Source organism: Dreissena polymorpha, chromosome 7, assembly GCF_020536995.1.
Source record: "Dreissena polymorpha isolate Duluth1 chromosome 7, UMN_Dpol_1.0, whole genome shotgun sequence".
NCBI lineage: Eukaryota > Metazoa > Mollusca > Bivalvia > Myida > Dreissenidae > Dreissena > Dreissena polymorpha.
In genome coordinates, this window is record NC_068361.1 from 52,227,665 (window position 1) to 52,239,480 (window position 11,816).

Below are 11,816 nucleotides of genomic sequence, written 5' to 3' on the forward strand. Positions count from 1 at the left end.
ACCACAGCATTAACGTTTGAATATATTTTGATGGTTTATTTTGCAATATAAAAATATGACTTGCGAAGCTTGTCAATATGTACTTTGATTTCGATTAGCCGTTCCAAAGCGGGGCCACAGTTTTAATATTTTTGTGAAGGTGTGTGTTGTCTGCATTATATGCTTATAAAAGGCAAGTTTTTTAGTTTGCCTTAAATAAAAGACTAGTCGATTTGTTTAATAATCTCTCTCATTATACTGATATTGGCGTTTCATTTGAACATATGCTGCACATAATGTATCTTTAATCATGAGTTTGATCTACAAGTATACGCTATGGGATACACAATAAATATAAAAGATTGTATGATCTAACCACTTATTGCATAACTGTTTTGCTAGCCATGCTCAAAAATATTGTGCTATCTCAGCATTGTTTTTAATATTGATCAAATGAGTAACAGCATAACAATAAACTGCTTAGGATAGATGACACTTAGCTACACACCTATGTCAACTAAAAAAATAATGCTCTAAAATAAAATAATTGAAGTTTGATCATGTATACTTATTATAAACATATTTACATAGTGTTTAAGAAGATTATATTTTAAAGAAATTGAACATATTTTAATGCACTGGTCCTAAAAGGAGCAACGAGGTAAATGTCATTGTCTTGTTCCAATTACATGATTTTTTCGTTATGCAATTCGTTGCAATTCGTATTTAACCACATGGAATAGTTCATAAAAAGGAGACTTAAAGAAAATGAAAAAATAGTATATCAACTAATTATTGTGCCAGAAATAGCTGAATCATCTCTTTCAACAAATCGGTAGGCATATATAACCATAACTTGGGGCTAAGTGCAAAGGTAAGATCTGCATCTACCAGCAAGTCAATTTAATATTAGACGGACATAGCGAAACGACCTTAAACTTTTTTCCATTTTAAAGATGTATCTATTTATTTCAACTTAAATATCTATTTAAGGTACAGCCTTATTTTTATTAAGTTCTTATAATGTATAATACAAATAAGATTTGTTTCCTTTTGTGAATGGGGCGAATATTTTTTTTTCTAATGGGCATAGAAGTACATTTGTACTAGTGTTTATGCAACTTGAACAAATATTGTTCCAAAACCACTCGTTAAATCACAGGCAACAATTCATAAAAACAAAAACAAATCTCCGTTATACAACGATCCGTTTATTAAGTAAAAACATGATAATTAAAAAAAAATTACTTGAAATCATGTTGATCGCATCTTTTATGCAAATAATGTGGTAGCTTAAAGATATACTTGTATATAGATACCAGTTACGAGTGCTCATTGTAAATACATTTCAATATGCGAACATGAATGAGAATGATGTTTTGAAATTAAATAGCAAACCGCGCGCACTCTAGGAAATGATCAAATGAAAGACACAGAGCGATGTAATTATTAATACATTAACTGATATAAGTATCAACACGAAGGGATGGATGCCTTATCCGAATGCAAATACCGATGATAAGCGTTTTGCTTAACATGCACACCGATGATCTTGAATATGTAACACATGATTCTTAATTCGAATATCATGTTAAAAATAAGCGATGTTGCTGAATCTTGTTGCCAATTTATCGAATATCGCATAAAAGAGTGGACACTAATAAGCTACCTAAAATAATTTCATGGAAAACATTATGTTAAAACAATAAGTCATCCATTTCGACGAAAAATTAGGAAATCTATTATATTTGACTCAGTTATTCAGTTGCAGATATGCGTTTCTATTTATATGCATCTTTGCTCCGTAGCGTAGGGAATCGACATCAAACTTATAAACAACAACTGTTATTTTTCATCATTGTTCCTTGAAAATTGCTATTCAAGTTTTATACTCCAAAATTAACAATGTTCTAAATGTAAATTTTACTTTTCTAAGAGTAACATTTCATAATTATTAACAACTCTGTATTGTCCGCCATTGGATTAGGTCAGAAATTTTTGTCTATTTCACAATTTCACAGTGCACAGTGGCTGAAAGAGAAACACAATTAAGCAATATCAATTTATATCTCGTGCATCAACTATCAAATCTTTATAAATGTTGATATCAGATTAGTTTATATCTGATTCGGACGCATTTTCTAGAAGAAGATCTTGTAAATGAACCATCCTATTTTATAAAAAATTAGCTCGGCTAGATGGTAGAAATCTTATTAACAGTCCAGTCAATTTCAAAGTTAAAGTGGTCGGAAAATACGTAATCTCTGTTTTTGTGTGTTTGCAAATGCAAACAAATTAACTGTAACATTAAGAACTTGAAATGGACCATGCAGCGGTTAATCTCATGCATACAAGAAGCGGGTAATTACGAATATTGATCTTGAGAAAGTCCATAAGGATCGAATGCTCACCATTCTTCTTCTTGATGCATTTATGAAGGAGACCATTCTTGTTCAGTAAACAGACCAACACAGTTACTATGGTTACCAGAGTGATGCCCGAAATTATGCCGCCAACAATAGCTCCAGTGTAAGATGTTTTTTGGTCATTAACCGCTGTTAAAGGAAATACAGCACAATTGAAAATGAAATAAACGCTAGTTTTAATTATTACATTTTGTACTTATAACGATAAAGCAAACTTAAGATTCACACGGTCATAGAGCAATATTTCAAGATACCTACGACAAGTAACGATTCAAAGAAGAAATTAAATAGACCAAAAACCTCATTAAATTGAACGAGCAACACAAATATTTATCTACAAAACATTTTATGGCTGTCATTGTCATTTTCTTGTTCTATGATATGATTGTCTTACTCACTTACTGCCCGATGCCGAAATCTTTCCAATACACACTGGATTGACAAGCATTTTATGAAAAACACTTTATCATCGAAGCCAAACTTTATATTGTGAAAACAACAGCTATATCAATACAAACGATTCACGCATATGACATTTTTTTAAACAAGAGCTGTGTTTGTAAAACACAATGCCCCCTACTGCGCCGCGTTGAAGCCGCACGGCAACTATTTTAGAATAAAATAACCATTGACCTTGAAGGATGATCTTGACCTTGACCTTTCACCACTCAAAATGTGCAGCTCTATGAGTTACACATGCGTGCCAAATATCAAGTTGCTAACTTCAATATTGCAAAAGTTATGATCAATGTAAAAGCTTTGGGACAGACAGACACACACATACAATGACAGACAGAAAAGCAATACACAATATGCCCCGGATCATTTGAACACTTGTACTTACGAACAACCATCAGCCGAAAGCTTCCCGCATCAATCCGCACTTGTGACTCTCCGAAACTCGGAAAGAGCACGTTAGACGCTGTACAGGTATAGAAGTCGGCGTCACTAAAATGCACTGACGGTATGGTTAACGTCTTAGCGGCCCACTGTGCGCTAGATGTTTCGCGTGTCCAAAGAACTGAAATATCCGAAGGATTTCCAGAGGTTACCGGGCAATCGAACTGAAATCGACTGCCTTCCTGAAACGTTTGATCATTCATCTTTTGGACCTCTGGTCCATCTGAAAAGAGCAAACAAATGTGTGAGCAGTGAAAACATACACTTTTAAACTTGCTACGCTTTATGTATAATCATTTTAATCACTGTTTTATAAAGGACTTTCTTAAAGTATACTTTTTCATCAAAGTAAAAGTATATCACACATGCACACATTCTACACAGTGTGCCAATAACCATTGACTTATGATGTGATCTAGTGCTGTAAGGAAGACGTGTGGGAGAGGGTAAACCGCAGAACCAACCAAACTCATATGCATGGGGAAAGGAAATTGCACCCGGTCTGTTTGATGATATGTATATGTAAACAAAGGCTGCATTTGGAAGATATAACAATACTCACAGAGAACATCTATAAACGCATGAGAAACTGCACTTCCTTGCACAAACTCGTCAAACGTTGGGGGCATGTCGTTCATGACAGTGCATACATACAGACCAGTATGCGTTGGGTGCTGCACGTTGGTCAAGGTCAGCACAGATGTGTTTGCAATTGGCATAGATGTGTTTGCAATTGAATCCTTCGATCTCCTCGACCAGACATAACGTGGCAAAGGGTTACCATGGCTCAAACACGAAACCTGAACATCGGTTCCGCTGGTTATTCGGAATGTCTCTGGCAAGGATATGTTGGTTACGGTCAGCGTAGGAAGGATAGGTTGATCTGTGTGTGCAATGTACGTAGATAACCTAGCTAGCTATATTGTTCAACATTGCTTTAAAACTATATTCAAATATTCTATTTAGAGTATAGAGATGATTTCATTTTGCCCAATGATTTGAATGGAAATGTCGTTATTTTTTGTTCGTTTGAAATGTAAAGTGCGTGTTTTTATTTTCCATTTATTATGATATGAATGTTAATAATAAAAAACATATCATAAATCAGTAATAAAGTAAAATGATAAGAACAATCAAACACGCTCAACTTACACAAAACATCAACAACAATTGATATGCTGCTGAACCCAGTCATTGATGGACCTAATGTAAGATTCATCACATTTGTAGCTATGATTCCATACATGCCAGAATTGGACGTTTGTATGTTGAACAACGTCATACATGCACCAGATAACTTAGAACCGTCAAACATGTGCCACTCATACTTTGGAGATGGGTAGCTGTCACTGGTACAACAAACGTCAAAGTCGGATCCCTTAATGACACGCAGAACAAACGTCACCTCACGACCACGGTATGTACAAATTGGGCGTCCCGGCGGGTCTGAAATCCATGACATTGGCTTTCATTGAAACTATAATATAAGTATGCAAATCTTTGATATCCAAGGGGCGTTAGACACAATTCGGTCAACAGGAAATCGGGATATGACAGTTAAAAAAAAAATAATATGCAGCATGTCTTATGATGTTTAATTTACTTTATTTAATTTAACCGTTTCTTCGATTGTAAAAACATAGTCTCTGTTTGTAAATGTTTACGTTTCTTGTTTTAAAGGCAGCACCAACAATATATATTATACCGATTTAAAATGACGGCAATTCCTTACGCGTATTATTTGTGACAACAATTTGACACGTACACATGACATCCAGACTCACTCTCCTCTGTGATTCAACTTCGGTAAAGTTAATCATCGCCTTGCAATATATGACAATGCCGCTGTCATTCATCCTTGGTATTATTTTTAATGAACTGATCGTTCCAGATATATTAGGGTGTATGGAGATTTGAGAACCATCTGTGAATTCCATAGGGGGAATGTCGGACTTGTTTTCAGCTTTGAACCACCGGACAGTCGGGGCGGGGACTACCGGCGATGTTTGGCAGGTAAATTGGACATATGCACCTTCTACTTCGCGTAGTCTGTTAATGTCTGGCGTTATCGTAACCCAGGTTACAAGCTCTGAAATTTTCATTTTAATTCCGAACAAGCCATCTACACAACTGTATCGTAAAATTTTTTTTTATAAACATTCATAATTGTATTTATATTTTTAAGAAAGTACTTAATTTTGAAGGGGATGATAAACGAAAAGGTTATTGACAACGAACGTTTAGATAAAGACCACGAATAAAGTACGTTAAGAGAATGTCAAGTTTATTCCATTAAAAATGTAAAAACGAAACATATGTTAACTTTTACATTTACGAAAGCATGTACTGATGAGCACATATTGGATTCAAGTAATATATTTGTGGCTGATACATATTTATATTTAGTAATACACGTTGTTATGATATTTGCACATCTACCTCAGTGGACAATATACTAATAAAAAAGGCATTGCCTTTCTGATAAAAAGTTACATAGGGATCACAGTTGATAACCTTAACGAAATAATAATTGGCAGACTAGCAAGCATAGATATCAAAATACACGAAACACATATAACATTAATCAACGTTTACGGTCCTAACATAGATGATTCCACATTTTACGAAACATTACAATCCTTTATAATTAATAACCAAGATAAAATTTTTATAATCGGTGGTGATTTCAATACTGTCCTGAACCCATTATTAGATAAAAAGAATGGAAACCTTTATACTCATCCAAAAAATAGAAAAATTTTACATAACATAATTGAAAACTACAATATGATAGATATCTGGCGTACAGTATACCCAAACAAAAGCAAATTCACCTGGCACTCAAACACAAAACCAACAATATTTTGTAGATAAGACTATTTTTTAATATCTGAATCTCTTTGCAACATTATTGACACATGTTACATAAAACCAGGATATATGACTGACCACTCTCTAGTTGAACTTAAACTGCACAATATACAACCTGAAAGAGGCCCAGGATACTTTAAAATTATTAACAGCATCTTATTGGATACACAATATCAAACACAAATAAAACAGGAAATATTAAATACAGTTCAAAATAATACAGATGCAAACCCAAACCCCTTATGGGAAGTAATTAAAGGAAATATACGTAACACAACAATTAGATACACATCATTTAAACAAAAAGAAACACACAAACTTGAAACTGAAACCATCAAAACCATTGAAACACTTAAAAAACTATTGCATCAAACAAACACAAATGATACCACCGACATTGAAAATGAAATAATATAAAAAAAAACAAATATTAGATGGAATCTATCATACACATCTCAATGGAATAATACTAAGAGCGCATGCACAGCATGTTGAACACAATGAAAACAATACAAAATACTTCGCAACGATTGAAAAACGTAGAAGTGAACAAAAAACTGTACACAAATTAGTAGTTAATGGCAAAGATATAACAAACATAACTCAAATACTAGAAGAACAAGGTTTATTTTTCGAAACCCTCTATTAACGAAAAAATGTTGAAAATAACACCCTTTTTAAAAATACACATCACGCTTTAAAGCAAGAGGAAAAACAACTGTGCGACGGATTGCTTAATGAATATGAATGTGGACTAGCCCTAAAAGAAATGCAAAATAACAAAAGCCCAGGATCTGATGGTATCACAATCGAATTTTATAAAATATTCTGGAATGATATAAAAACACATCTAATTATTTCACTTAACTATTCATTTAACAACGAAAACTTAACTACGCTACAAAAACAAGGTAATATATCACTTATTCCAAAACCTGGAAAAAACTTAAAATCCTTATCAAACTGGCGCCCGATTAGTTTACTAAACAATGATTATAAAATTGCAAGTAAAAGTATAGCAAACAGAATAAAAAAAATTACCATCAATCATTTCAAAATCTCAATCTGGTTTCATAAAAGGACGTTACATTGGTGAAAACGTTTGTCTTATCCAAGAATGCATAAACTATTTCAACAATTCAAACAATCCTGATCTAATATTCTTTGCAGACTTTGAAAAGGCATTCGATTCGCTTGATCATTCATATATGTTCTCTTGCATAGAAAATATGAACTTTGGTGAAAGTCTCATTCAATGGGTCAAACTATTCTATACCGATATTAACAGTATAATCATTAACAATGGCTTCTTTTCAAACAGTTTTAACATCGAACGAGGGGTTCGACAGGGATGTTCACTCTCATCATCGCTATTTATTATTTGCATCGAGTATCTATCACATCACATCCAATTAAATAAACACATAAAAGGCATATCACTAGAACCAGATGAAGATATCGAACAGTCCCTATTTGCTGACGATGCAACTTATTTTTTAAACGACAATTACGATTCTTTCCATAACCTAATAGAGTCCCTTATCCTTTACGGAATGACATCGGGTCTTAAACTAAACAAACGTAAATGTACTGTTCTACGAGTAGGTATATTAAAACAAAGTAATGTCCTATATAAAAAAGAAATGAAATTTAATTGGACATCCGATGAAGCCACGTTAGGAATTACTTTCACAAATAATGAAAAGGCTACAGTTCTTAAAAACATACTACCTAAATTACAGAATTTTAAAAACTGCTTAAAATCATGGCATCACCGTAAACTTACACTAATCGGAAAAAACACTTTATTGAAAACGTTTGCACGTCCTAAATTAATTTATGTATTAACAGTTCTCCCAAATCCACCAAATGATGTTATTAACGATATAAAATCAGCAATATCTAATTTCATATGGGACGGTAAGCCTGATAAAATAAAACGAACTCAGTTAATTCAATCTGTAGAAAATGGAGGTATCCAATTAACGAACATTGACTCATTCTTGAGCAATCAAATGCAGCTGGGTTAAAAGATACATAGAAAATACCAATACGAGTAAATGGAAATTATTCTACCAGAAAATCCTAATAAAATATGGTGACTCCTTACTCTTTGAATGTAACATCAGCAATACTATCTTACATGAAATTGCAAACGAAAACATATTTCTGTCTGATGTTCTATCAGCATGGAGTGATGTCACTCATAACTTAGAAACCCAAACCAGCAGTAAAATTATTTTATGGAACAATAAAGACATAACTTTAAACAATAAGACGTTTTCTATAAAGATTGGTTTGAACGAAGCATTTAATATGTCGACCAATTATATGACTACAGAATTAAGGATTTCTACTCTTTTGCTAATATATGCTACATATACAGAATACCTTCAAATAATTTTCTGAAGTACTACACACTACATACCCATACATATTAAATCTGAAATCAATACAAATAATATACCATGTACTCAAACAACATTCGTAGAAAACATACAGGGAAGAAAAAACAAAACGAATAAAATATTTTACACACTACAAATTAAAAACCCTACAGAAAACTCCAAAACCCCAAAAATTGGCAAGTCCTTTTCTGAGAACATGAACTTAATTGGAAACACATATTTACCATGCCATATAAAGCAACTATTGAAAGCACACTGAGAAATTTTCAATATAAATACATCCATAGAATTATAGCTACAAATAAATATCTCTTTAAATGCAAATTATCTAACTCAAATCTGTGTGACTTCTGCGGTGAAAACATCGAAACTATAGAACATCTTTTTTGGGAGAGCAAACACATCCAGCCTATTTGGAATCAATTAGTATCTTTTCTTGAACAACAGTAACTAAACGTTAAACTATCTTTCTTAAATGTAAGTTTCGGAATTTACTCATTGAAATCAATAGACTGTAATAATATTGTGAATTGTATTCTTATATTGATGACATATTTTATCTTTAACATGAAGTACAAAAAACAAATACCAAATTTTAATTGTTTTGTCCATAGTCTTAAACTAAAAATCCAGATTGAAAAAGAAATAGCCCTCAGTAATGAAACATTACAAATCTTTGAACAAAAATGGAATCGGATTAAATTCTCATAATGTTTGTCCACTTATATACATTTCACTCTAATGTTAGTTTATCTTTCTAAAATATTTTTGTATTTTTTTTTCAATCTTATAAGATCATTGTGAATATACAACAAAACACACAAGTCCAGTAGGCTTTCTTCCGACTTTATACAACTCATCATTTTTCATAACTATTCTTCTGTTGTTCTTTTCTTTTCTCTTTAAAAAATATATACTAGCATATCTTGTATAACACGTCTGAACTATATTGCTTTGTACAATCACTATGTTGTATGATCATATACATGTATACATTGTATGTATTATATTGAATAAAAAAAGAAAAAAAATATATATTTGCACTGTATAGTTATCTTTCGTTATCTTCCAAATATATTTGTCTTAAATCTATGAAAACTTGTCTTACCTGCACAAGGAAATATCAAATACAAACAAATACAATGCAGAAACTTTTTTGTCATGTTTTGGTTGCCCATTTTCGTGACGAGAAAACTAAATTAGTCCTTTAACATGTTGTAAAGACTACTTTTATCAACTCTGTATGTTAGAACCTCTACCGCAAGTGTCTACACCTTATTCTTTTTTGATCACGTATACCTTAAAACATTTACTTTTATCTCATCTCAAGTACTGTTATCTTTAGGATACGTAGGTTGAAAATTATGTCTGCAAACATCAATTGTAACATTTATTATACCAATAAATGAGCGCCATGTCTGGGTCCTTGAAGCATGTATGAATAAATATTTACCACAAGAGAAAACACTTACAGTACTATACAAACTGTTTTACGAAAATGTGTTTGATTACTAGAAGATTAAACAACTCGTGTAAGTTGTGTATTTATAGTCTATTTTATTCCTCTTCAAAGAATACGCAAACTGGGAATGATATACGATAATAAGTAGTTTTGTTTGTTTATACAGATGCAATATTTCGACAAATTTACCCGTTATATATTTAAATTGTCCTGCTATTTGAAAGTAATTTACATGTAGCATCAAAACAATTGACACACGCTATGGTTTATTGCTTTTGTAAAAACAAATAGAGACTAGTGCTAACATATATGTTATATCATTTTAGTTGCAATATCAGTAATGACCAAACTTAAATATTGGGATTTAGTTAATAACTGTTTAAATATGATTTTCCCTACCCCATATTTAAACTGTGTGTAAACATTTCGATAGCTGGCAGATGCAATTAAGTGGATGCTAATATGTTCGTTGAGTGCATTTTAATATCCTTTTACATTCGTCTAGTTGCTAGTAGCACATGAAGCTACAATTAGGCACACCTTCATCAAAAGGATTCTTCTTTTAAACAGTGCTGTATTTTATAGAAATGCATTTCATAGATACCAGTTACATTTTAATAATAATGCGGCACATTGACGGTATTTCCCCGTAAATTATAACATGTTATAAATCACTGAATATAAAAAAATTCACGCACATATTTATGAAGAAAATTGATTAAAAAAGATATCAATTGATAGCAACATATGCTTCGTATATGTGTAAATATGCTAACAATAATGAAAATGACAAGAAAACATTTTCCACGATATTTCTCATGAAGAAATTTCTTCGGGAATAAAATGATCAAGGAAGAAAACCGTTTTTAATTTTACCACTTTCGAAAATTTCAGAATAATTCAACGTAATAGTGGTTATTCTTACTGAAAGCTTTGTGAATTTTGGTGATTAAATCTAGATTATTTCAGAAAGCAGCTCAGTACCTCATTTCTTAACCAAGATTCGATTCATTCATCCGGTTAGAGTTATTCGTATTACAAAGTGTAACCGTCCTTTACCATTTGTCTATATCATGCACGTTCGGTTACAGTAGCCAAGTTATCAAATTGATCCCTGATCTTTTGGCGACATCCACTTGTTCTACGCGAATTTATTAACAAGAGCAAGGGCTGATGAATAATTACAAAAAAAGCCAGCTTTGTCAGTTCATATTTATTATAATGTTTTAATGTGATACTTTTACGTAAACACATTTTATATTCTATATTTGAACAATAGAAAACATATGAGAGGAACAATACAAAAATATAAATGGAATTAAATGGCCAAATGGCGGAGTATAATTTACACCAGACTAGCACTAGAGTAAATGAACCTCAGCTATAGACTAGCACTATAACTGAGTCATGTCGAGGAGGCGACCTGAAGTACTGCCCTAAAGAAAGCCCCAACCCCAGTTGCACTATTGATTAAGCGTCTCGTTTATGCAATAATCGCCAACAGACAATCCATACCATTTTATGCTATTTCGCAAATGTATGCAATTCCTATTTCAACGAACACGTTAGTGGTTCGGAAATAGATAGTATACATGCGCAATCGCTAAGGCCATCCGCAACCGGCCAAATAAATTCTCGGTACGCCGTACCGTGCAACATAACATACATGCGCAATCGCTAAGGCAATCCGCAACCGGCCAAATAAATTATCGGTAGGCCGTACCGTGCAACATAACATACATGCGAAATCGCTAAGGCCATCCGCAACCG

The 11,816-nt window shown here is 32.7% G+C and overlaps 1 protein-coding gene across 1 annotated transcript; it reads right to left on the minus strand.

Annotated features, from left to right (window-relative positions):
* Positions 1-1,193: 1,193 nt before the first annotated feature.
* LOC127838109 (kin of IRRE-like protein 2) lies at positions 1,194-9,887 on the minus strand. The gene is made up of 7 exons (XM_052365676.1): positions 9,693-9,887; positions 5,071-5,394; positions 4,458-4,751; positions 3,868-4,188; positions 3,250-3,528; positions 2,391-2,534; positions 1,194-2,010 (listed from the first exon to the last, which is right to left on the minus strand). The coding sequence occupies exons 1-7, from the start codon at positions 9,760-9,762 to the stop codon at positions 1,982-1,984; spliced, it is 1,461 nt and encodes a 486-aa protein (XP_052221636.1). The 5' UTR covers positions 9,763-9,887; the 3' UTR covers positions 1,194-1,981.
* Between the last annotated feature and the right edge of the window lie 1,929 nt (positions 9,888-11,816).

What these genes read in the sequence shown, in the direction of transcription:
- LOC127838109 (XM_052365676.1), bottom strand. Translation starts at nt 9,762, where the DNA reads ATGGGCAACCAAAACATGACAAAAAAGTTTCTGCATTGTATTTGTTTG. An exon ending in AATTGTTGTTGATGTTTTGT is followed by an intron (nt 4,189 to 4,457) that starts GTAAGTTGAGCG and finishes TTGCACACACAG; the next exon opens with ATCAACCTATCCTTCCTACG. An exon ending in TGCGTTTATAGATGTTCTCT is followed by an intron (nt 3,529 to 3,867) that starts GTGAGTATTGTT and finishes TGCTCTTTTCAG; the next exon opens with ATGGACCAGAGGTCCAAAAG.